Below are 27,456 nucleotides of genomic sequence, written 5' to 3'. Positions count from 1 at the left end.
TTATGCTCAGAAGACCTTCCTTAACTTCTTTAGTAGCCTCTTGACACCCAGATCTGTCATGCTGAGGTTGGGGTCTCCTATGACCAGTCTGGAGATTGGCTCTAAAATTTTGTTTAATTTTCAGAATCCTAGATGTCTTAGATCCAAGTTTGAATTTGAGTTTGACGCATGTAATGGCGAGTGGCTCCCTCCACGATGAGGCTGAGATGCTTGAATGAAAATTGGTCCAATTAGAACAGGGATTGGTACTAATGATGTTAATATTGAGCCTGAGGTCATGACTAAGTCACATCCATACGTATGGTGGTATGTGACATAAGTTGCACAGGACAGATCTATCTTACCATTGGTCTTTATTTCCCTCCAGAATCCAAAGCATGATAGAATTGCTCAGTTGATTGCTACACTTGCACCCATCTTCCCCAGCCACTCACCCACCTACCCAAAGGAAAGCTATAAACAACTTGAGCCTTCTGGTGAAGATTCTTGTATGAAATAATCATTCCAAATGTTGGCTGCTATTCAAACTTAATTTTAAACCAAGGGCTTGACTACAAGGAAAGCAAATGTAAAGCCATCTGGCTGTGAAGTCCATTCTTCTCTGCAACCCGGGAGCTAGTGTGCAGAACAAATTATAGGTACATGTTGAGATACGGCCAAGATAGTGGAAAACAGTTTCCTAGGGAGCAGTATATCCATGATGGATCAATGATATCTCACTTACTAATAATATCCAATACATTAGGAAAATATTGTTTCATCTTCCTAACAATAATGCTATTCTGAAATCTGTTGGCTTCATCTGTTCCCTCTGTTGCTTAATTCTGTCATGATCTGTGCTACAGCATGTTTTAACTGTACCAATAATAGAACTTCTAGCATACAGTCATACAACAAACCAACAGCCATCAATTAAACACACACACACACACACACACACACACACACACACACCCCTACAGATCTAAACATTGCCACTTCTCTTGCTGTTGCTGCCTGTTGCTATTTTCCAACACTAACAAAAAACAAAACAAAACAAAACAACCAGCAGTAATAGCTGTTATGTTTAATGTGTTTGTTCCAGCAGTGTTTCTAATATGAATGATTGGAAGTCTGCATGCTATTTGGAGAGTGATGAATTACAACTAAAGAGCAAGATCTGTAACTCTACGGATATGGAAATATGTCAGTGGATGTGATCTTTCATTCTTTGCATTCAGTTTTCAGTAGTCTTGACTTTAAGTCAGAATACAGCAAAACAGCATCTGCTTTAGAATAAGCCTGAAGCTACACAGTCTAAGGCCTGTCATTTGTTTATGCCTCTCAATATCCACCATGATCTCCAGAATATCTTTAGCTAAGACAAAATTACACCACTAATATTATACCCCCAAGTTGGTTCTTACTAAAAAAATGCTTACCTGTAATGGATTTAACAGTTTCATTGGATACCGTATGCCCGAGTAGGTCATACTGGACTAAACTGGAAGACTCTTCAGGGACTTCCACTGAATTCTTAGGTCCTTTTGTCCAGGTGTAAATCATTTCACTCTTTGGATATGCATCTGAACAACATATAATTAGAGTATATGAATAGGATATTTGTCTGGACTATGCTTAGGTAACTGATACAATTTCAAGGGAAATATTCTATTGGTTTCAGTTGCTCTAAACTTGTTCACATTACAAAGACATGTGTCTTTGGCTACCCTCTAGCTTATTTCTTACACACTCTTCAAATCAAGGGGGGTGCTTTACCACAATGAGAAATTTCATAATGGTAACTTACAACTCCCAAATTTCAAAGGACAAGCATGACCATCCATTGGGAAATCCACCAATCTCATGGGACACTCGGCGCTTATGGTAAGCCTATAGGGAAATAAAGGGAATTAAATCTTGGCTTGTGTTTTATCTCAGCAGTAATGTCTTTTGTAAATCAAAAACATACAGAAATACAGATGATAAATCAGTTACCTCATTGTATACAGAATGGTGCCATTTCTCATAATTCTAAATAGTTTATTTGGGGCTGTCATATTATGAGAGACAGATTTTTTTCCATTCCGAAAGAAAGTGTCTGGTGTCCATACTTTGGTAACCATTAGGTTGTTAAGTCTTAGAATTTCAATTGGACCATCATATTTTAATCTTGTGTCCACCCATGTCTGGCGGAAGAAAACATCCATCGTATACTCCTGCAGTAATTTAGAGGAAACACAGACATAATATGTTTTATATCCATAGCCTTTCTATGCATATCCCTCAAGGACAAATTAGTCATTGGTAACTGTAAACTCCCTAAACACATTTCTATCAATTAAACTGAACTATGTACTCCTTAATACTTTAATTTTCCACATTATTCATATAAATAAATTGCTATACATATTAAATCAATCAAAAATAATTACTATAATCTAATAGAACGGCAAGAAGCACGCAATTAAACTTGTACTCTAGCACAGAACTAGGAAAAAATGATTAATTCACTAACATATGTTAATGATTTGTATGTCCATGGTATTTTTTTAAACAGATGGACAGATCAAAATATGCACTTGGGACATATAATTACTTATATCAGTCAAAATCAAAGAAATGTTGTAAAATTTCAGCTAATAAAACACAGATGGGATAGAAAGGGGAAACAGCGGTCTGCCACAGAATTATAATATGGCCTCTCATTCTGACATTACATACGTACAGAAGTTATTCCACTGATCTAGTTTGCAGAACTGTTCACTGGACTAACCAATATAGATGTGCATCCTAAAGCAAAGCCCCATGGGTAGTTCTTGTGCATAGGAAGCTCTGGACTAAATGGTTTCCCCAAAAAATCACAAATGGAAAGGAAACATGAAACTGCCTTACTCTGAGCCATATCCTTGGGCCACCTTACTCACTACTATCTACAGTGACTGGCAGTAATTCTCCAGAGTTTCAGACAGGGCTCTTTCCCAGCCCTACCTGAAGATGATAGGGATTGAACTCAGGGCCTTCTGCATACAAAGCAGCGCTGTACCACTGTGCTATGGCCCTTCCCCTAAAAAGAGGCCTAACTGCTGAGCAAGTTCTCTCTGTATACCATTTTTGTCTTTTGTATTCAACAAGATTATGAATTATTTTATATGGGATGTTTTTTCTCCCAAGAACTCGCTATAATATACCAATTATCCTTTCCAAAGCAGGTGAAATCTACTGAAAGCAAGTATAAGAGAGAGAGAGAGAGAGAGAGAGAGAGAGAGTGTGTGTGTGTGTGTGTGTGTGTGTGTGTGTGTCTCCAGCATGTATGGGAGGACCAGAATCAGGGCTGCTGCATCTAATAATAGCCTGAAAATTAAGCTGCTGCTAATCTTCCCTACTTTGCATGATTGACAGCAGCAGTGTACAAAGGCATTCAAATTAGTCGTTCAATCTTTACTGGAAGAGTTCTTCCCCACCCCCAAAATCAAAGAAATCAAGAAACACATACCATCTCCACATCAGAAACAGGTCCAAAACTGGTGACATAGATATCTGTTTTGACTTCAGTAACAGGACCTAATATATAAAAAGGAAGTGAGCGAGGAAAATTGAAATGTTTCAGGTTAAAAAGCAGGAAAGATTGTACTGGCAAATAACACCACATCTTATGCAATTGTCATTTTGACAAATTCATTGGACTAATCGGAGGAAAATGCACAGGCAGCATGTTCTTCTAACCAAGCTTGCTGTACTTGGAGAATCTTGCATAATGTTGAAATCTTGCATAATTGTTGATTTCATACAATTCTCTTTGCTTACATAAGTACACTGGTATAATTCAGATACGGTTTTTGTTGATGCTGTTTCCAATTGACACGGATAAGGAAATGCATGCACATAAAGAGATGAGAAAAGTTTTGTTTTTTTTAAAGGCCAGTGGCCTGATCCTTCAAACCATGATCTGATCAGGTAATGATCATAATCTGGTGATGGAAGATATCACTATATTCACAGATGGTCCTTTAACGCTTAACACCAATCCATGGTTTTGGAGCACTGTGGGAATGAATCCTTTGCTCAGATTCTACCATGGTTTATGTTATATATTAAAATTTGGAGTATAATACACTACACTGTCTAAACCACCATTACATTCCACACTGGCTGCTTAACTGACACTTTTAAGTGGAAAATTATAGTGTGGCAGCTAGGTATCTGCTGGATGGAGAATTTGGTCCTCCAAACTACTTGAATTTGGCAATTTTCAGTTATATTCATTGGTATATGCACTTACCTGGGAAATTTATTATTATATTCTACTCTCCCTCTGAAGAGTTCTGTGCAGCTTTTGCTTAATTCCCAGGCAATCCTCCCAGCCAAGGAGTTTACGGGGCCAGACGGCTTCCACAGCAAAATTGCATGTGATATCAGACCAGTCTAGCTCTAGTTTTCACTGCATAAATATACCATTCAAGCACCAGGCTACTAACTTCCTTAGCATGTTAACGCTCAGCTATATACAAACCCCCTCTATTCGACAATGGCTGTGGCAGTGTATGGTTCCAGATATCAAAGCTACAAGGGCTTTTCTCAAAAGATCTGGACAATTCCAACACTTTCCATTACAAAAACACGTCCACTGGATGTTTCTGTATAAATATTGTGTACGCCAATTCCATCACAAAGCAAGGTAGTATAGTCTTGCTGAAGACAAGCACACATTAACTGATGGTGTGTTCAGCTCTCAAGATTTGGAGGACCCAAGTCTATAGGCAGAACTTGATGACGTCGTTGCAGATTTCAGTGATACTGATACCATGATTACAAAAGTCACACTTCTATCTCAGACTAGGGCTGTTGTCTTTTGACTTGGCAAATTATGGCAGTCCAATCATTTGTTGTTTCATGGGACAAAATGAGCTCTAGGACCTCTTCGCTAACACAGTATACACTTGAGTATCTATTCATATCATAACTATTACATGTGGAACTGGTGGAAAACAGCATGCTTTCCATGTTCAGTAGCTAGTGGCCATATCAGTTTTCCTAAACACAGTTTCAGATTTTCAGCACCACTAGGCAGATGTTAGTCTGAATGCACTTAGAAGATGGAGTGTATAAACTGCACATGAACAGACTATTCATGCAGATGAGGAACCTGACTGCTCAAAGTCACCAAATCACAGAGATGAAGACTACATGCATACCATTTGGAAGCACGTAGCTCTTTCAGATCTTATGCTGAATGTGCATAGGGGTGAGACCAGCAGCTGTGAGCAGACACTATCCTGCTTCTCTCTTTAGATGGATTCAAATTAATGTCTAAACTAGCTGACCCCTCACAGAGCATCTGTGCAGTTGTGCACTGAACCTGTGGCATCCCCCCTGCAGCGCTCTCGCTCACTCCCCCCGCAGCACTCTCGCTCACTCTCCCCCCGCAGCACGCTCTCTCACTTGCTTTATGGATGAACCTCATCCATAAAGAAGTTTACTACTTCAGGCCTTCTGAATGGTGTTCAGATTCGGAGTCTGTCAAGTCTGAAATATGAGACTTCTGTAACTCGAGGTGGGAGAACATTCTTTAGAACTAGCTGGGCCGGACACAGAGCATCTGCGCCTCCGGCCAGGCCACCCACCCACCCACTGCCACCTTCTTCCCCTGCCAGCCTGCCTTTTCCTTTCTCCCCCCACCCCTGCCTCCTGCCAGCCTGCCAGCCGCTGCTGCTTTCTGGCTTGCCAGTTGCCGGCTTCTTCTTCTCCCTCCCACCCACCCACCCACCCACCTTCACCGCTTTCTGGCTGGCAAGCCGGCTTCTTCTCCCACCCACCCACCGTTTTCTGGCCAGCCCACCACCAGCTTTTTCTCGGCCACCTGTACCACTTTCTAGCTGGCTGACCAGCAGCTTCTTCTTGATTGGCCACCAGCTTCTTCTCGCCTGCCTGCCCGGCCACCCACACACTGCTTTCAGGCAAGCCACCATTTTCTTCGCCACCATTTCCTTTTCCCCACTCATCCCATGGCTATCCGGCAGCTCTCTGAACTCTCACGAGAGCTGCGACACATGGGATTACCCACAGGTATACCTTAGTGAAATATATATAAAGAAAGAAGATACTTCTTTTCACACTCTTGCTATCTGAATCTGATAATTGTTTTATAAAATGAAGCAAGACTTTCAGTACAACATCAATAACATGAAGGCACAATCCACAGGTTCTAGAGACTGTGATGGCACATGTGAGAGGTATATTGAGCCTAAGTCATGTAGGGCTTTGTAGATTATAACCAGCAATGTGGAGGCTTTTTATTAGAGGAAAGCTCTCTTTCTTAGGGAATTTTTGTTTCTTTTGTTAACATGTGGGAAAATGTAGTTGTAAGTTGTCTTGAGACCTAGGGACCCAAATATAATGAATTAATAAATAACATATGTTTAAAGTATTTATACCCTGCCTTTCTACTTAAATGTATTCAGAGCAGCTAACAAAAATAGATTAGCAGCATAAAAATACAATACTGTAATCAAATGCTGAAAAATTCAGATAAAATAGCAGCAAAGTTGTAACCGAAAATACTTTATGCTCATTCAGCCCCAAAATGCTCCACCAATTAAACCTGGAATAATAAAAAGAGACAAACATCTAAACAGACATTTAAAAACCCATCTAAATGAAGGGGATAGCCAGACACCAAGACTGAGAAGGCCCTTGCTTGGTCACCACCCATCAAAACCTCTGATGCTGGGAGTACTGAGCAGGGTCTCCAGTACAGACCTCAGCAACCCAGCTGCTGCTCAGTGGTCAAATCTATGCTTTGAATGCAAGAAGTGTCATGTTCAATCCCTGGCATCTCCACTTAAAAGTGACAGAAGTCATTGTCTTGTACTGGGGTGAACTTTAGCAACCTGAGTTCAAATCTCCACGTAGCCATGAAGTTTAATGGGTGGCCTTGATCCAATTGGTCTTTCTTAATCTAGACTACCTCACAGGGTTGTTGTGATAATAAAATGTAGTAACTCACAAACATGTAGGTTACCTGGAGCTGGATGGAAGAAGGGTGGGATATGAATGCAAATAACAAACAACAACAACAGTAGTAGTAGTACATCCATCCCGGCTAACTAGGCAAAGAGGCACCTTTTTCAAGTGGTTATTCTCTTTATTTAGCAGGGGGAGAGGAACTGGCCCTATCCATACCCAGCACAGTGCCCCTCCAGTGACTTTTGCTGGTATCTATCTTATGTTTCTTTTTAGATTGTGAGCCCTTTGGGGACAGGTATCCATTTTTATTTATTTATTTCTCTATGAAAACTGCTTTGGAAACTTTTGTTTAAAAGTGGTATATAAACATTTGTTGTAGTAGTAGAAAGAATCTCTGCCAGAGACTGGAGAGTTGCTGCCCATCAAAGCAGACAAAACTGGGTTACATAGGCCCTTAGTTTGACTCAGGAGTGCTGTTCTCATGACCAAGTTCAGGAATTGTGTGTGGTTCTGTTTTCTGCTTAAGTGTGAGTTAAAAAACGAGGTCAGAGCCACCAGCAGTGATCACGTGCTAATCAGATGCTGGGTTGGAGGGATTTTCCTCCTACTTCATTAAAGACCTAGGTAAAGCTTCTGGGTTGGAAGAAGTCATCTGACCAAGCTGCTTCTGATCACTGCTGGCACCTTCAATCTTGTTTTTTTTAACTCACATACAAGCAGAAAATGGGAGCATGCACAGTTCCTGAACTTGGGTAGGATGAGCTCCTACCCTATTCATAATAATGAGAACGAGTCTAGTACAAGGCACATATGTGTGCTCATATGTTATGGGAGGGTTCCGACTGGAGAACTGTATAGATGAATTTTAACACAATAACGTGTAGCATAATTTAACAAAGACCTCTATCACATTTCTGAAATCGTCTATAAGAAGGCATCCGATGGTTATTACACTGAGCTATACAAAAGAGGAGATGAGAGGAGAGGAGAGGAGACCAATGTTTTCTCTCTATATATTTTTTTCATCTGTGCATGAAATGAGTTTTGTTCTGGGCAGCAGTATCAAAGCAATGTGTGCATTCAGAGTGGGATCTTCCTGATTCAACCTGAGTGGGATCTAAAATCCCACTGCTAACTTGGCAAAGAGGCAACTTTTAACGTGGTGATTCTCTTTATTTAGCAAGGGGAGAGTAACTGGCCCTATCAACCCCCAGCACAGTACCTCCAGTGACTGTTGCTGGTGTCTGTCTTATGTTTCTTTTTAGATTGTGAGCCCTTTGGGGACAGGGATACATCTTTATTTATTATTTCTCTGTGTAAACAGCTCTGAGCCATTTTTGGAAGGGCAGTATAGAAATTGAATAAATAAATAAATAAAATTAACTGAGCGGACATAAAAAAATTTGTTTTGCACACGCCTTTGAGGGAACACTGGAGGAGTTTGTTCCATATTTCATACTTTCAGGCAACTGAGTTTATTAGTATATTTTAAACAGGTCTTGCAACCTGGCAGGCACCATGACAACACTCTTAAGATTCTGTTACAAAGATAAAACATATTTTCCTTGTGCATAACACTGTTGTAAGCACAAATGTCACTCTGTGACAAAATGTTGAAAGAAAGCAATAAGCAAGAGAAATTATTATTTCTTATCAGCCCAATATGCTGGTTTCAAGCTGCTAACTGAATTCAAAATAAAAGCTTGTACAATTACCCCACTCCACCACGTGTAAATTATGGTTAAAAGATCAGTTAGGAAGAAAATAAATGCAGTAATCACTATCAGAATCTCCCAACAAAACAGGAATATGAAAGCTGTGTTGAGATCACAATCACTTAAATCAGCTCCTGCAATTTGCTTATTCTACGAAACTTTTCAAAATCTTTACTTTCTCCTGTATTTTGTTGACACTTTCCAATTTTAATTCACAAGTAATCAAAACTATATGACCGCTTTTAAATCAACAGCTTGGAAAGCTCCCATTTTCCCACTGGAATGGAAAACACTGATATAGATAGATAGATAGATAGATAGATAGATAGATAGATAGATAGATAGATAGATAGAAATGTTATTACTGATTCAAAGATATGTATATTGTGCCATTGCATTCACATACATGGTCCTTTAACAACTTAAGGAAAAGGGGCAACCTTGTCCCCAGAAGAATATATTTAAAGTTGAGCCACATGGAGGGAAGAGAGGATGTGAAAGACAAAGCTAAGAAGAGATTAATTTGATCAAATGTACTATCATCTATTTAGTCTTGGTTGTGACTGGGGCTCAAGATGTGTTTGTGTGTGTGGGGGGTAAATAACAAGGATTGTAAAGTCATGTTTACAGAGCAGAATCAGGCCAATATGTATTAAATCCAGACAAGTAGGGTAAAATTCTACCCCAGGCAGTGTTCTCTCTAATTTTTTTCTGTGTCTCTGTGTGTGTGTGTGTGTGTGTCTGTCTGTGTGTGTGTGTGTGTGTCTGTGTGTGTGTCTGTGTGTGTGTGTGTGTGTGTGTGTGTGTGATGAGTTTTGTTCTGGGCAGCAGTATCAAAGAAGTGGGTGTGCACATATATTCAGAGTGGGACTTTCCAGATTCAAGCTGAGTGGGATCTAAAATTAACTGAGCGGACATTAAAAAAACTGCTGTGTGTGCGCACACGTGAGCACGCCTTAGAGCGAACACTGACCCCAGGCACATTGTTCTTTACAGAATTCACACAGAAGTTGGAAGTGGAGAAAGAAAGCAGGGAGTTAGAGAAGGAAATCAGAGAGGTATAAAAGAGAGACAAAGCTGAAATGATAGGTGACTTCAATTACCCTCACATACAGTGGGTAAATTCACATTCACATTCATGTAATGATAGAGAGGCCAAATTTCTAGCCTTTTTATGCTAGAAATGACTGTCACTTAGGTCAATCATAAAACTAACCAGAGAGAAGGCGGCCTTGGACTTAATCCTCAGTGGTTCTTTAAGATCTGGTGTGAGATGTCACAGTGTCATGGAACCATTAGGGAACAGTAACCATAATGCAATTAAATTCAGCATACATGTGAGTAAAGAATTGCCAAGGAAGTCTAACACGGACATTATGGACCAGAAAAGGAAACTTCTCTAAAATGAGGAGTTTCCAGGGGAGGGGGAGTTGAAAAGGAAAATCAAGAGGGCAGATTTGCTCCAGAATGCATGAAGTTTATTTAAAACAACAATAATAGATGCCAATTTAGAATGTATACCAAAAAGAAGGAGCAGTACCACTAAGTCCAGAGGGATGCTAGCATGGCTAACAAGTAAAGCCAAGGAAGCTATAAAAGGGGGGCAAGACTGCCTTCAGAAAATGGAAATCCTGCCCAAATGAAGAGAACAGAAAGGAACAAACTCTGCAAAGGAACTGCAAAGAGACGATAAGGGATGCAAAAAGTAGAATTTGAGGAACATTTTTCTAAAAGCATCAAGGGGAATAATAAAAACTTGTTTCAGAAGCAGGAAACCAGCCAAGGAGGTGGTTGGAAAATTAGATGAAGAGGGAATGACAGAGATTATTAAGGAGTACAATATATGGAGACTGCAGAGAAGCTGAATGAATTATTTGCATCTGTCTTTACGACAAAGGATACTGAGTGTACAGTACTGTATAGCCGCACCTGAACTGAGCTTCTCAGGGATGGATGCCAAAGAACTCAGTCAAATTGAGGTGATGAGAGATGATGTTCTAAACTGTCTGGAAAAATTAAAAATCAACAAATCACCAGGTTCAGATGGCATCCACCAAAGAGTTCTTAAAGAACTCAAATGTGAAATTACTGATCTTGTAGCAAATATATGTAACTTATCCTTACAATCAGGCTCTGATTGTAAGCAAGTCTGATTATAAAGAAGAACTGGTCTTGTGGTAGCAAGCATGAATTGCCCTCAGCTAAGCAGGGTCCACCCTGGTTTGCATTTGAATGGGAGATGTGTGAGTACTGTAAGATATTCCCCTAAGGGGATGGGACTGCTCTGGGAAGACCATCAGCATGCTTGCATGCAGACAGTTCCAAGTTCCCTCTCTGGCATCTCCAAGATAGGGCTGAGAGAGACTCCTGCCTGCAACCTTGGAGAAGCCTCTGCCAGTCTGTGTCGACAATACTGAGGTAGATGGACCAATGGTCTGACTTGGTAGAAGGCAGCTTCCTATGTTCCTCTGCACCAGAGGATTTGAAAGTAGCCAATGTAACACCAATTTCCAAAAAGAGATCCAGGAAATTTCAGGCTAGTTAGTTTAACTTCTGTTCCAGGTAAATTGATGAAAAGCATACTTAAGGATAGAATTGTTAAACATATAGAAGAACAGGCCTTGCTGAAGAACCAGCATGGCTTCTGCCATGTAAATCCTGCCTCATCAACATTTTGGATTCCATTGTGTCAGAAGGCATGTGGATAAAGGTGATCCAGTTGATATAGTATACTAAGACCTCCAAAAAGCTTTTGGCTCCAAAAAGCCAAAGGCTCTTGAGCAAACTTAGTAGTGATGGGATAAGGGGGCAGGTTCTTGTGTGGATTGGTAACTGGCTAAAGGAAAGGAAACAGCCCTGGAGTAGAAGGGCTAATAGCTCCTCTGCTGTAAGGGAGAATGAAGGTCTCAGGGAAGGAGGACATCAGTCTCAGGAGGAGAGAAATGTTCCTTTAGAAGGGACCCCTTCCGTGGAAGATGAGCCCATATCCTCTCACACAGGGGATACTCCTTCCGGGGGTGGGGGCCTCCTTGTAGTAAATTATTTGATCATTAGAGGTATAGAGAAATGGATTTGTAACCCGTGTGTTTACCGCATGGTGACTTGCCTGCCTGGTGTGAAGGTTGCGGACATCATGCAGTGTCTAGATAGGCTGTTAGGCAGTGCTGGGGAGGAGACAGCTTTTGTGGTGCACATCGGCACCAACGATGTAGGGAAATGTAGTCGGGACGTTCTGGAAGCCAAATTTAGGTGGATAGGTAGTGTTTTGAAGTACAGGACCCCCAAGGTAGCATTCTCATTAATGCTACCTGTTCCACACACAGGTACAGTGAGACAGGCAGAGCTGAGGGGTTTCAATGTGTGGATGAGACGTTGGTGCCAAGAAGGGGGGTTTAGATTTGTTAGGCACTGGAATACATTTTGGGGCAAGCAAGGCCTGTACAAAAGGGACAGGCTGCACTTGAACCAAGATGGAACCAGACTGCTGGCGCTTAAAATCAAAAAGGTTGCAGAGAAGCTTTTAAAATGACGCCTGGGGAATAGCCGATATGAGCTGGGCAGTATCTCGTGCGGCAAATGCCATCCTTTAAAGTGCAAGGGTGCAAAGGATTCATATAAAACAGAAGGGGACAGAGCAGAACCACATAAAGAGCAGACAGAAGGCTGTGCCAGTTGATCAAAGAGTCCAAAGAAAGATAGCATACACCAGGTAAGAGATTCAGCGTATAGGAGTCAAATTTCTAGATACGCTGAATGACTGCGCCCTAGAACAGTTGGTCTTGGAACCAAACAGAGAGAAGGCGACCTGGGACTTAATCCTGAGTGGCACCCAGGACCTCGTACGTGATGTCAGTGTCATTGACCCTTTAGGGAACAGTGACCATAGTGTGATCAAATTCAGCATACATGCAGGGAGAGAATCACCAAGGATGTCTAACATAGACACTTTGAATTTCAGAAGAGGAAACTTCTCCAAAATGAGGAGTATGGTGAAAAGAAAGCTGAAAGGGAAAATCAGGAGAGTCACTTTACTCCAGAATGCATGGAGTTACTAAAAACCACAATACTAGAAGCCCAGTTAGACTGTATACCCAAAAGGAGGAAAGGTACCACTAAGTCCAGGAAGATGCTAGCATGGCTAACAGGTAATGTCAAGGAAGCCATAAAAAGGAAGAAGACCTCCTTCTGGAATTGGAAGGCCTGTCCAAATGAAGAGAACAGAAAGGAACACAAACTCTGGCAAAAGAAATGCAAGGTGACAATAAGGGAAGCAAAAAGAGAGTTTGAGGAACATTTAGCTAAAAGCATCAAGGGGAATAACAAAAACTTCTTTAAATACATCAGATGCAGGGAACCTGCCAGAGGCAGTTGGAGAGGCAGTTGGCATTAGACAATGAGGGAGTGAAAGGGATTATTAAGGAGGATATGGAGGTTGCAGAGAAGCTAAATGAGTTCTTTATGTCCGTCTTCATGGCAGAGGATACTGAGCTTATACCTGTTCCTGAACCAGGCTTTTCAGGGATGGAGGCTAAAGAACTGAGTAAGATAGAAGTGACAAGAGATGATGTTCTAAACTGTCTGGAAAAAATGAAAACTAACAAATTGCTGGGGTGGATGGCATCCATCCAAGAGGCCTCAACGAACTCAAATGTGAAACTGTCGACCTCCTTGCTAAAATATATAACTTATGCCTGCACTCAGGTTCTGTACCAGAGGACTGGAAAGTAGCCAATGTAACACTGATATTCAAAAAGGGATCCAGGGGTGATCAGGGAAATTACAGGCCAGTTAGCTTAATGTCTGTTCCAGGCAAACTGATGGAAAGCATCCTCAAAGATAAAATTGTAAAGCACATAGAACAAGAGGCCCTGCTGGGAGAGAACCAGCATGGCTTCTGCAAAGGTAAATCTTGCCTCACAAACCTTTTGGAGAGTGTCAACAAGTGGATCAAGGTGTGTGTGGATCTTGTTGTGGATCAAGGTGACCCAGTTGACATAGTATACCTGGACTTCCAAAAAGCTTTTGACAAAGTTCCTCACCAAAGACTCCTGAGAAAATTTAGAAGTCATGGGATAAGGGGACAAGTACATGTGTGGATTGCTAACTGGCTGAAAGACAGGAAACAGAGGGTAGGGATAAGTGGGGAGTTTTTACAATGGAGGGAAGCAAGAAGTGGGGTCCCCCAGCGATCTGTACTAGGACTGGTGCTTTTTAATTTATTCATGAATGATCTAGAAGTAGGGGTAAGCAGCAAGGTGACCAGATTTGAAGATAATACTAAACTCTCTCAGGTAGTGAAATCCCAAATGGAAATCCCAAAAGGATCTCTCCGAACTGGGGGAATGGGTGACAAAGGGGCAAATGCAATTCAATGTTGACAAATGTAAATGTAATGTGATGCACATTGGGACAAAAAACCCCAGCTTCAAGTATATGCTGATGGGATCTGAGCTGTCAGTGACTGACCAGGAGAAGGATCTTGGGGTCATGGTGGACAGCTCATTGAAAGTGTTGACTCAATATGTGGCAGCTGTGAAAAAGGCCAATTCCATGCTAGGGATCATTAGGAAGGGGATTGAAAATAAAACGGCTAATATTATAATGCCCTTATACAAGACGATGGTGCAGCCACACCTGGAGTACTGCTTACAGTTCTAGTCACCACATTTAAAAAAGGGCATTGTAGAACTGGAAAAGGTGTAGAAGAGGGCAACCAAGATGATCAGGGGCCTAGGGCACCTTTCTTATGAGGCAAGACTACAACACCTGGGGCTATTTAGTTTAGAAAAAAGACAACTGCGAGGGGACATGATAGAGGTCTATAAAATCATGCATGGTGTAGAGAAAGTGGATACAGAGAAATTCTTCTCCCTCTCCCATAACACTTGAACCAGGGGTCATCCCATGAAATTGACTGCCAGGAAATCTAGGACCAACAAATGGAAGTACTTTTTAAAACAACACATAATCAACTTGTGGAATTCTCTGCAACAAGATGTGGTGACAGCCAACAACCTGGATGGCTTTAAATGGGGTTTAGATAACTTCATGGAGGAGAGGTCTATCATTGGCTACTCTATGGAGGGCTAAAGGCCACCTCCATCATCCAAGACAGGATGCCTCTGAGTAGCAGTTGCAGGGGAGTGACAGCAGGAGGGAGGCATGCCCTCAACTCCTGCCTGTAGGCTTCCAGCAGCATCTGGTGGGCCACTGTGTGAAACAGAATGCTGGACTAGATGGGTCTTGGGCCTGATGCAGCCAGGCTCCTCCTTCATGGAGGAGAGGCCTATCAACTATTTAGAGTACTGAAATCCAAAATGGATTGTGCTTAGCTCCAAAAGGATCTTTCCAAACTGTATTAGTAGACAACAAAATGGCAAATGCAGTTCAATGTAAGTAAGTGTAAGGTGATGCACACTGGGGCAAAAAAACTCAACTTCACTGATGAGGTTGGTGACTGTGAGGTTGGTGAACAGCAGGGCTGTTCTCATGTCTTAGTTCTTTTAGAACACAATCACCTGCATGCTATTGAAAACAATATCACCAAAGGAAAGATACTTAACATTTTCAGTTTTCGTTCTGCAAACAAAGAAGCATCCGGGGCCCAGAGCAACCCCAGAAATCTATTGAATTTTGCCTTTGAGGTGCTTTATTGTCCCAGTTGAGCCTGTACTCAAAACAAACATTCCACCTCCATGGGCAAGTGGCTGACATACAGTCAGGGTAAGATTAACCTTTTTGCCACCCTTTATGTGGTGGCAGCAGTAGGCTGTGGGAAGGTGGGGAGAGGGGAAAACTTTCCCCTTTGCCTGGGGCACAGCGGTGGCTGTAGCGAGGGGGGGTGAGGAGAAAGTCCCCCCTTTTGCCACTGCTGGTGGGGTGGTGAAGGAGGGAGAGTTCCCCTTTACCCCAGTATTTACCTTCACCCAGGGAGGGAGGGTGGGATGGGGCACAGTGGTGGCTGCAAGGAGGGGGGTGGGCGAGAGAAAGTCCACACTTTCACACTTCTTAAAAAATCACCACTGTGTGGCGGCGGCAGTAGCTTCAGGAAGGGTGGGGAGTGAGGAGAGGAGAGGAGAGCTGGTCTTGTGGTAGCAAGCATGACTTGTCCCCTTAGCTAAGCAGGGTCCACCCTGGTTGCATATGAAGGGGAGACTAGAAGTGTGAGCACTGTAAAAGATTCCCCTCAGGTGATGGAGCCGCTCTGGGAAGAGCAGAAGGTTTCAAGTTCCCTCCCTGGCTTCTCCAAAATAGGACTGAGAGAGATTCCTGCCTGCAACCTTGGAGAAGCCACTGCCAGTCTGTGAAGACAATACTGAGCTAGATAGACCAATGGTCGGACTCAGTATATGGCAGCATCCTATGTTCTTATGTTCCCCCTTTTACCTGGATCGCCAAGCAGCAAGTTCCTCCCAGCTCCCCTCTAGTCTTCTCTCTAACAGGGATTCCCAGCTGTTGTTGACTACAACTCCCAGAATCCATTCCACTGTACCATTTTCTGTTGGGCCTCCATTCTAAATTTACTATACCTTCTAGGTCTTCCCAAAATGGGCTGACATACTGAGGAAAATTACTCAGAATAGTCCCACTGAAATCAAAAGGACAAATTAAGATTTTTAATTTCAATGGGATTATTCTGAATAATTTTCCTACATATGTAAGCCTCTTCTGTAGGGGAATGTGTGAAGATCTTGTGTTGAAACAGGAAAAGAACAGGGAATCTCCAAGCTCTCTCTTAAAACCACTTACAGGAAAAGCATTTGAACAATGTAGTGGCTCTTCCTGAGCTCTGATCTTCAAGATCAGGAGTTGATGATGGTTATGTGGAATAGTGGTCACTGCCTATTCCACACCCACACACACACACACTCCTAGATGGTGAGGGTATATACCTTATACCTTAATATACTCAGGTCAAGTAGTATAATGTGTGGATGTGGAAAAAATGTTTAATTACGAGATGTATTTTCTAAATCCCCAGTTACCAATCATACAGTTGAGTATCCAGACTGTAAGCTATATTTAGCAATGGGTTATACAGAAGTCAGTTAATGTGGGAATCAATTCAGGGAGTCAAACTATTACAATTTGGGTTCAGTTCTGGTTCAGGTTTTTCAGTATTTTTAGTATCGTAGGGACATTCAACCCACTCATTTCTTGACTGTGGGGGAGTTGAAGTCTCCATCTGCTTCAGGACCTTTCTCCAAGTGTTCACTGCTCTCCTACTGGGGGTGGACCTACCCAACAGTTTGGAAACCTAGACTAAGGCTTACTCCTGCGTTTTGCCTTGAGCAACAGACTCCCACCATGTGTGGTTCGGGCTTACCATTACAGTGGCAAACTCCTCCATGCTTTCTGTGGGCATTTGATTCATATGTGTACATTTACACCCTTTTTTTGCAACTGTAACTTCAATTTTGCATTCTTAGGTATACTGTACCAGAGGTCAAGCAAATATAGCAAGGCATACAAAACATTGCTTTCTCTACTTCAGAAGTGCTGGACATGAAATATAGGTGCCTAGATCACTATGGACTTTATCTTTGCTGATTGTAAATGTATATATCAGCTTTCTTTCAAAAGCACTCAAGGCAGACCAAACTTAAAAACAGCATCAAAGTAAATAAAACGCAAACAAATAACTCTTTTTCTCTTTTCCATTTCTTGTCTCCCACTGCTGATAACTACATTGTAAATGCCTTGAGACAGGGGCCATTCTTTTTTTGCTTACATTAATCCATAAACATTCATCTACAGAGATGGCATTGAACATAATCACATATCTCACACACAACATTAATGTTAAATAGGCAGGAATCATCCATAATAAGATTATCAACTAAAAACCAACCTAATACTATGGGAGTATGCATTATCGGAGGTGTGAAAATGTGAGTAGCACAGAAATTGCTAGGAATTAAAAGACCAATTTTGTAACACTTCAGAGGATGTGATCATCCTTCCTTGGGTGTTACCTCACTTGCTCAAGTGTAAACTACAAACATGTAATATCTGTCAGGGCCTACTAAGTAGTTTCTACATTTATTTGGCTTATACCTTAATATACTCAGGTCAAGTAGTATAATGTGTGAATGTGGAAAAATGTTCAATTACGAGACGTATTTTCTAAATCCCCAGTTACCAATCATACAGTTGAGTATCCAGGCTGTAAGCTATATTTAGCAATGGGTTATACAGAAGTCAGTTAATGTGGGAGTCAATTCAGGGAGTCAAACTATTACAATTTGGGTTCAGTTCTGGTTCAGGTTTTTCAGTATTTTTAGCTTTCCAGTTCAGACAACAGATCTGGTGGATGCATTGCAATAAGCCTTCAAATACCTTCAAATCCCAAAGGCCACTGCACCTTTATTCTGATGAGCTGCTTTGCAACTCATCAAAACAACAATAGAGAAAAGAGGCAAGGGTGGGGGGAGCCTTCTTTAGTCTCCACTCTGTAATGCTGCCACTGCTTTTGTCCTGGAACACGGAATTATGTTGTGCAAAGAGAGGAGGGAGGGAGGGAGGGAGAGAGAGAAGGGGGAGGGGAGGGAGGGAGGGGAGGGAGAGAGAGAGAGTGCCTCCCTGCTCCCCACACAAACAACTCTGCCAATGCTGTTTTCCTGCTGCCCCACCACAACCGGAATAGGTGAGGAAAGGGTGGAGGACTGGTAGGGAAGGGGTGGAGAATTTCTCTGATCTCAGAAGAATTCTTAAAACTCAAGAGGTTTGCACATCCTTTTGTAGAGAGGGAGACTTTGACAAGCTCCCAGAATTCTTCTCAAAGCCCAAGCTGCCAACGTCTCTACAGATAACTAATTCTACCAAGTGAATGCCCTGTGTGAATGGGCCCTAAAGCTTATTGGATAGTTGTGGCAGCATTAGTGATGATGGCCAGTGGTGCCCCTCTCAGCACTGGCACAGCTGGAGGTACTATTTTAAATTATCCAACAACAACTTGCCCCCAGATGTTGCATCACTCTGGAGTGGTGCTACATCAGAATTTGGAACGTTATGGCGGAATTAAAACAACACCTCCAACCATGACCATGCTGAGAGAAGTAATGATGTCATTGGTGTCACTGCCACAGCTGTATAAACAATGGTCCCCACCACTTGCCACCCAGCAAGCCCATCATGAGGGTCCATGACATACGAGGGAGCCCCAGGAGGGCATTTTGCCCAAGGTCCTTCAAAGCTGGAGTTGGCCCTGCTTAAACTTATACTAGAGCAGTATAGTTCCATTTAGGATAATTAAAATAAAGCAACTGTAATTCTTCCCTGGGCCTTTAATACCATTATTTAATATAGCCAAAGTAAATAGCTTCTGCATCACGGCATTACAAACCTATTAAATAACCAAGCAAGTGATGCACAATTATTTTATTATTGAAGGAAAATCTCCTTAGCTAGTGGCCAGAGGGGGAAAGCTTCAGGGACAGCCATACAGGGAAGCCTCAGGCAAAGTAACAAAATGATTATTTTATTAATGTTTACTGCAATACACACCACTCACAAATGCACACTTTCAAATTGAGTTTCTTTTCCTGTCCTACTCAATATTGCAGCCTTCATTCCTTTTCAATATCATCTTCCCAGGATTAGCCCATCCATGCAGTGACCTAAAGCAAGATGCACAGGGTGGTAAATCTTGGAGGATGGCAAAATTTTGGATCTTATCTGCTCGCTCACCAGGTCACTGCTGCTGGTGCCAGTGCTGCAGAGAAGATGAAAGGAGATGCTTCATTGCATGACTCTCCTCTTCCTCTCCCTCCCATTCCACTTACCAGTTCACTTGTTGCTGAGAAGAGAAAGAGATACTAGCCCAGCACTCTCCACTCCTCCACTTCCTCTTTCTGCTCTCTCCCCTTCCACCTTTTGAAATGCAGAAGGAGGAGAGGAGTGGGTATAACTCATTGCCAGGGCTGCAGAAATCTACTAGTCTACTTGTCTGTGATGAGTGAAAAATGATGCCTGACAACTGAAAAAAGTCCTAATAAGCAATGTACTAAATTAGCTTGATGAGTAAAATATTTTGTCTGGCTAATAAACTGAGTCATCATTTCTTCACTCCTGCTCATTGCCTCATTTGGCACCAAGTTTCAGGTGCCAGAATATACCGAGGCACTACTGTGTACCTCAAACTATATGGTACCTCAAACTACCTCAGGACTCTATAATGTCTTTCAAAAAGTTCCACTAACTTAGTAAAAGAAGAAGAAGAAATCCTTTTAGGATGAATGGCAGAATAACAGCAACTGACGTACTAAGGAAATGTAAGACGCTTCCAATCTCAGTTCTAGAATCCTCTATACTGAGACCTTGTTGCTGTGAGTGGTCAAATCTCTACTTGAGCACCAGGAAGACTACCAGTCCTAGGTGCTGCCTGCCAATTTCTCTTCTCCCCTCCATTTCAGACGGCTCACTAGAAAACATAGAATCACCAAATACAGCTGGAATAGAGAAACGCTCTCACCATCCCATAAAAGACACTCTTGTACCCCTGCTTGTCTATTTATATATGTATTATTGAACCAGTTACCACTTTTTGAGTTTGTTGCTAGGGTAGGGTGGGGGGAGTGGGAGGCTGCTCCAGTTCAGGATCAAGGCAACCAAGAGATCGTAGGTTCAGTTTAAAAAACAACAACAACACTCTGAACCACTTCTTGGGTTTGGATTTAGTTTGACTTCCTAATGAAGTTTTTAAAAAAACAACTTTGGTGGAATTCTAAAATTCCCAGTTTGTATTCAGTGCTCTGGGAACTATTTATACATTAAGTGGCAAGCATTTTTAATGTCAGCTAAATAGACATGAACCACAACTTACATAAAGAAAGAAAAGCAATCTAGTGCAAAATCCAGTTATTTCATTTCACATCAGTCAGAGAGAATCGCCAGCATCACAATAAATGCACTAAGCAGGGGGCAGCAGCAAATGTCCCTCTTACTTGCATCTCTCTCCGGAGGGCTGAAAAGCACTTATAGACCCCCCCTAAATTCATATTAATCCATTTTTAATCTGTCTGCTTTGAATCCCTACAAGTCACTGGGCCTAATTCAGAGTGCAAGTCAAAATCTTTAACATCTAAACCATCTTTGCCCTCTATACTTACAGAATTCATTTTCCAATATGTTTTTCCCTCTTCTTTAATATCTAGTGTAGTTAGGAGAGGTATAGAGTAGTTGTCATGAGACTGAGCTATAAATCAAGAAGTCCCCAGCAGGGAGTCGAACCAAACCTGAACCCAAATCCAAAAATTAGTCCAGAGATGGGTTTTTTCAGTGAATCAAAATTAAACACAAACCTAAAACCTCCTAGTTGCCTTTAAGTGGAACCGGAGCTGAATTATGACATGCTGAAGCCCTAAGCTATGTAGGCTTAAAAGACCCCATAGCATTACAAAAAAACATATATTATCCTAACAAAGGACAATGGAAGTAGAGATAGTACCGTAATGCTTTATTTTTACATATTTATTTGGCAGAGATCAAAACTGATATCAGGATCACAAGATCCCAGAATAAAACTGACTGTGGATCAGTTTTCTGCTCCAGGATCAGACTTTTGAAAAACTGGGCCTTGGTCTAATGAAATGTCAAATTTTTTTATTTAAATCTGAGCAGAATTATCAATATGACAAATAATTGTGCAGCCATATAAATATATTTTTGTTTTATCAGAACAATAATGTCTGTTTTAGAGTCTCTCCCCGGCCCCCATTATTTTTCAACCAATAAATTCAAAGCTTGAAATTTAGTCTTTTTTAAAATTATTCAGGGGTCCCTCTTAAAGTGAGGCCCTACACTGTCATTTATGTACTAAATTTGGCACTGACAGAAACCAAACCTCTAAACATAAAAGGTAGTAACTCCGTGCACTGTTGCATCAGGGCCATATGAAGCAGACCCTCTCAGTGCAATAATCTCTGCACATTACTGTGCAGCCACAGCTCCCAGAGCCCAAACTGGGCACTCTGACACCCCAAAATACCTTTCTCCTATGGAGACTGGTACTTCTGAGACCCCAAGGCAAAGCAGCCATGACTCCCCCGCCACTCACTCGGATCCTGCACTCCTGATCTCCACGCTGATGTCAGCTCAGCCATGTATCTCGAATTATCCCAAATTCCCAACGTCAACAGCCTTAATAAGTTCCACTAAACTAGACTGTCCGATAACGTCTAATGATTCCAACACCTATTCTTCTTTACCAGACACCACCCCCAGTAATCCTTAATGCAGAAGAGCACTGATTTAGCCCGTAGTCTTTATGACGCAAAATCATCCCTCATCCTGTAAAAATCATCAGCCAAGGCCCCTTTAACCTGCACAATCTCTAGGATTCATCTTGGATATTGTGACCCTCTACTTCACATCTTCACCCTTGTTGTCAAGGACTCCAGCTTCCCCTCCTTCCCATTGAGAGCAGGTAGTACGGGGGGTTTCTCCTCTTCCTCTTGCCTCCGGGGCTGTCCCATTTCTCTCTGATCCACCACTCTCTGGAGTGTGTGTACACTTGAGCTGTTCCCAGGCAGGGTTAGAGAATCCTCTTTAGAGGTTCTTTTTGGATCTGTTCTTTACCACCAAAAGCAGGGAGGTGTAGGATCAAGCCTCAGACTGATGTACTATTGAGAGGCAGCCCACCAAAGGCAAAAGACTCAAGCCGGGATCCAAGGATCAATGACTCCCAATGACATTCAGCAGGTTTAAATCTACCTATGTGTGGAGAAATCATGAGAACTCTCTCCAGAGCAGAAGCATGAAAGGGCAAATCTCAAGATTTACCTCCAGCCAGACTTCTGAGGGGAATCTACATCTCCCTCCTTTCCCTCACAGGGAACACATCCCAGTCATCCTTCTTTTTCCTCTTGACTGCATCATGGAACTCAGTGAACTTCTCCTAGCTTATTCTCCCTTTCACTGAAATTCCCCACTGGCCAACAAAGCTGGCTCCCTCTCAGTTCAACAACCTGGTTCCCAGCAGCCCTTCGCGATCTGCATAGTCTGGCCTCCCTGACTGCCCTATCCATTCTGGAGATTGGGTCACCGCAGTGGCAGGGCAAGCCCTTTTCAAGTTTCCTGCCCTTTATTTTTAATTGTTTAATTGCTGTTTAATGATGTTTTAATTGTTAATTGTTGTTTTATGCTGTTTCATAATTTCTGGTTTAATTGTTAACTGATTTTAATGGCTTTGTTTTAATTGTAAAACGCCCTGATCCATTTTGGAAGGGCGGTATAAAAATTGAATGCAGAAATAAATATTTTGATTTTCACCCAAACAAACTAAAGCAATCATCCACCACCATTTTCCTTCCCCGATTCCACCTACAATAGCCATATAAGTATATTTATAGCAGATGTAACACAGTAAGCTTGGATACGTATCCCTCTCCATGTCCAAATCACACGAGAACTCTTCTTACTATTATAGTCAAGCCTCTTTCCTTGTCATGAATAAAGCTATTTATTTTATTTTGATTTTTAATCCTGTGCTTGTGACTTTCTTGGGAAACTACTTGTTTTATAATCACACTTGAAGGTCCCTCAAGGAGGATAAAGTAGTAAAATCCCTCAAGGAGGATAAAGGTTCCCTGCATAACAATGCCACTCTCTCTCAGCTGCAGTCCTTCATTTGGAATAGGTAGCTGATAATCTATTTTGCAGAGTTGTATTATAATGTATGTGAAATGCTCAAGACACACAAGCACTATATAAATGCTACATGTCCAAAGCACTATATACATGCTAAGTATTCAAAGATAATATTACAAACAGCCCTATTCTGTGTTTTCTTATTTGTGGGAGTATATCTACTGGGCATAGAGTAGGGCCTTTTTTCCATTGGCAATTACATTATGGAACCTGCTCCTTGTTTTTTAGTTTTTAATCTGTGTTTTGCTTGGGTAAAATGAGCAGCTCCCATTCTCAGGAAGCTGAAGTCTGTACCCAAAGCTAAACCCCATGTTTGCATGGCACATCTACAGAATCATGGAATACACTCAGCGCTATTCTTGAGTAGTCTCCGCAGTAGTAAAAGATCTACTCTAGACCTATGGTTTTCAAATAGTGGACATAGGAACAGTGAGATTTCCCAGAAGCTTTTGGAGGGTTCCTCAAAGAGAAAATATTTAATGGCGGACAAGCCTATGAAAGCTAGTCCACCATTACTTATCTTTCCTGCAATGCACAGCCTCAAGAGAGTGTTGAATGAACAATGTGGGGTGATGTCTGCCCACCATGTCTGCCCAACCCCTCTACAAGCTGATAGTGTGCTCTATAGAGCATGTCCCATAATCCTCTACAATGTATAGTGGGGTTCTATAGCAGACGTAGAGGGGTTCATGAGTGAAAAAGAAACAAAGATAGAAAGCATTCCCTGAGGAAAGTAAACTTGATAACCATTGCTCTAGGGTAAATATTTTGAGAACTACATCCACCTCTCTTGACATTTTCCTCACTCCTCATCCAAAAAGGTCATTTTGAGAAATGATGAGGTAATTTGCTTTTCACTCCTATTGGAGTATCAGCCTACCATCTAAGGATGCCAACAAGGTTGATAAGTAGGGCCAATTTCGTGATTGGGACACCTGTCCACTGGGGACAGTGCTAAGAATACCATCTAATTTTGCCAAGGTCACTGAGCAGTAGACAGATGGTAATAACTTCAGTCACCATCAACCTGGGAAAGGAATCAAGAAAGAGAACTTGCAGGTAAATAGTCCTGTATCCTATTAGCAGTCCCCTGAGTCATCCAGTTTTGATGGTGGAAGAGGACTGGACAGCTGCCTGGAGAAGATCAGCCTCATTTCACAGCTCACACGCTGCTCACAATTTTTTTGTTTGTTTCGTTTTTACTTTTCACTTCATGTCTTTTTTCCCCTTTGAAGTTCAACTCAAACAAACAATTTGCACATACTCTTTGTACAAAGTGCAAGTCTGAGGTCCCTAACTTCCAAAAAAATCTTTTGTTTGACCAATTTGACAACACACACACCACACACACACTCCAATGGTTGCTTCCGTTTTCAACTGGGGGAAAGGGGCAGTTCTAAAGCAATTGAAACAACTTAAATACTTCAGGATAATTACAAAAGTAGTTTCAAAAACTAAACAGTATAAACAGATGCAATAACATGTTTATGATAGTAAGCATCAACTACTACACATTTGGATATTTATTGGAATATAGAGCTATAGAGGATCAAATGGAGGTTCATTCATAAATGGAGGTTCATTCCTCCTAAAATTCATTCCTCCTGAAATCATTCAAGAGGAATGAATTACCAATCATTATATCCTAACTCCTAACAATTTTATTTTTTCGTCGAAAAGTATAATCACAAGATAGCAAAAGTATAGAAGTGATTATATCTATGCATTTTGATTCATTAAGTCATTATGTGCATATTTTATCTGACCTCTAGAATGGCAGAAATCACTTCTGAATTCCCAATATTTCTCTTGTTTTTAATGTAGAAAAACCATGCCTAATTTCAGCCTCAGATGAGTATACTTGTGCTAGAACGACCAAGAGTTACCTATGTGAGTGCTTTCAAAGGGAGAACCCTGTATCACTGTTTGCGTAAGGGCAGAAATTGCCAGAGCCGTAACCACAGCACACAAAAACAGAACACAGTCAACGAGTGTGCATTTCAGAAGAATAGGGCAAAGAAAACTTATGAATGACTGTTTGCCAGGGTTATGGCAGAGCTGTTGGCGTTGCTATTAATTATACAATAATTGACATTTGAACTGTTTTGAGCACTCAAAGCACTTCACATGTATTCCTGCTGGTTTATTATTTATAATGTGTCTGATATGTGCTAGGCATGGTACAGAAATAAAAAACACAAGTCCCTGCTTGCAGAGTACAGAAGATCCCGCACACAGTGCTGGCACATACAGGGCATCTGCGTGTAAGATCCTGCTCTCCTCTTTTTTAGAGATCCCGCGCGCCGCTCTGCTCCCCACTGCGCCAAACTGATTCGGACCTCATCTGAATCGGTTTGGCGCTGAACCAGTGCACAAAGCTCAGTTCATGCACACCTCTGCTGTGAAGTGGGTGGCTTGCTACCATAATGCATCCTCAGGGGTACTGCAGAGTACTGAGTATTTTCTTATCCCTTTTGTAGAATTGAGGGCTATGGTATAATAGCAGCAAGATTACTGTTTATGTAATGTAATTTAATCTGGTTTAAAATTGTGTTCTGATTTAAGAAAAGAAAATATTTAATTTCACTCATATTTTATTTGTTACTAAATTTATTTCAAAAAGTCAGTTTAGGGAATTGTGCAGCCATGGAGCAGGTGGATTCAATTCAATTGAAACCGCCTGCTCCTTAAGAGGAGGGGCTTACACTATCACAAAAAGACCAGGATGGATACTATTTAACCAGGCAGGAAATAATCTGTGGCATAGTTTCCATAGCAACTGAAACATGTTCTCCTTAAGGCCTGGGCTAGCTCAGGGAATTTTGAATCCACCTCTTTAGTGTCTTAAGTTCATCTCTATCTAATGCAGCACAGCTGCTAAGAAAGAACACAAATTCAAGTTTATGTGTTAAGGTGGTTTTCATGAGCCAATCCCCCTTTTTGTCCCAGATCCTTCACTTAGAAATTACAGGGTTTTTATATATGAAGACGTAAGCATCGTTACTGTCTCTCTAATCATTTTCTTCCACAGACTGAAAGGACAGCAAATTCTAGTGATAAGTGGGAGTGGATAAGTTATGCTGTTGCATTAAATTAGTAACAATTAAAACAGCATGTTAAAGATTAAGGCAGCCATCTGCATAATACTTACAAGCTTGTAAATCCCATTGAAGAGAATTCAAACTTGTAAGTCGTGTCAGGACTGTATCCTTTAACCAGTATCTGTGAAGAACAGCCACCAAATCCAGCCTGAGAACACTTCTGATTGTGACTTAATAAGACTTAAAAACATCTTGCCAACCAAAGAAATAAAGAACTCAGCAACTAGATACCTGGAGTTTCTCTAGGCTAGCATCTACATTTGCCTTGTAGCAGGTACAAAGATATTAGAAATGACAGTTATAGAGTAGCCTATTCTTTTTCTTCTTCTTCTTCTTCTTCATCCTCTCTCTATCCCTCCCCCTGCTCTCATTTCAGGTTTTCAAAGTACTCCTTAGAACAACCCAGGAAAGTAGACCCTGTATTATTACCATCACATTTTAGAGATCATTGACATAACAAGTGAGTTTGTGACTGTGAAGATATTTGAATTGGGGGCTGATATCCTGACTAATCAAGGAGTGCTGGTCTTGTGGAAGCAAGCATGACTTGTCCCCTTAGCTAAGCAGGGTCTGCCCCGGTTGCATATGAAAGGGAAACTAGAAGTGTGAGCACTGTAAGATATTCCCCTCAGGGGATGGCACCACTCTCGGAAGGTTTCAAGTTCCCTCCCTGGCTTCTCCAAGATAGTATTGAGAGAGATTCCTGCCTCCAACCTTGGAGAAGCCATTGACAGTCTGTGTAGACAATACTGAGCTAGATGGGCCTATGGTCTGACTCAGTATAAGGCAGTTTCCTATGTTCCTAAGCATGTGTGTTAGTAGGGTCTGTGGGGATGCAGTGGGGGCCCTCTTGCAACTCCCCCGGTCCTCTTCCACTCATGCTATTGCACAAGAGCACTAATACTTCGGAGCACATCTGCACTCAGGCAGTGCTCTGTAAGAGCACAGACATGTTGCTGAGGGTCATTGACATATTTCTGCTCTTGCAGAGTGTTTCCAGAGCATGGACAGCACTTGGAAGTATTAGAGCTCTTGCGCAACAGAGC

General features: G+C 41.6%; 1 protein-coding gene across 1 annotated transcript in view; it reads right to left on the bottom strand.

The window, feature by feature from the left end:
* Positions 1-27,456, bottom strand: part of GABRA4 (gamma-aminobutyric acid type A receptor subunit alpha4) — a 104,646-nt gene that overhangs the window by 60,309 nt on the left and 16,881 nt on the right. Inside the window, exons 3-6 of the mRNA XM_053256649.1 lie at positions 3,476-3,543; positions 1,978-2,198; positions 1,790-1,872; positions 1,422-1,565 (exon numbers count right to left, since the gene is read on the bottom strand). Of these exons, the coding sequence (XP_053112624.1) occupies positions 1,422-1,565; positions 1,790-1,872; positions 1,978-2,198; positions 3,476-3,543 (516 nt within the window). The remainder of the gene's footprint in view (positions 1-1,421; positions 1,566-1,789; positions 1,873-1,977; positions 2,199-3,475; positions 3,544-27,456) is intronic.

Source organism: Hemicordylus capensis, chromosome 5 (genome assembly GCF_027244095.1).
Source record: "Hemicordylus capensis ecotype Gifberg chromosome 5, rHemCap1.1.pri, whole genome shotgun sequence".
In the NCBI taxonomy this organism is placed as follows: domain Eukaryota; kingdom Metazoa; phylum Chordata; class Lepidosauria; order Squamata; family Cordylidae; genus Hemicordylus; species Hemicordylus capensis.
Note: the sequence above shows the minus strand (reverse complement) of the source record. Positions and strands in the feature narration are given on the sequence as shown.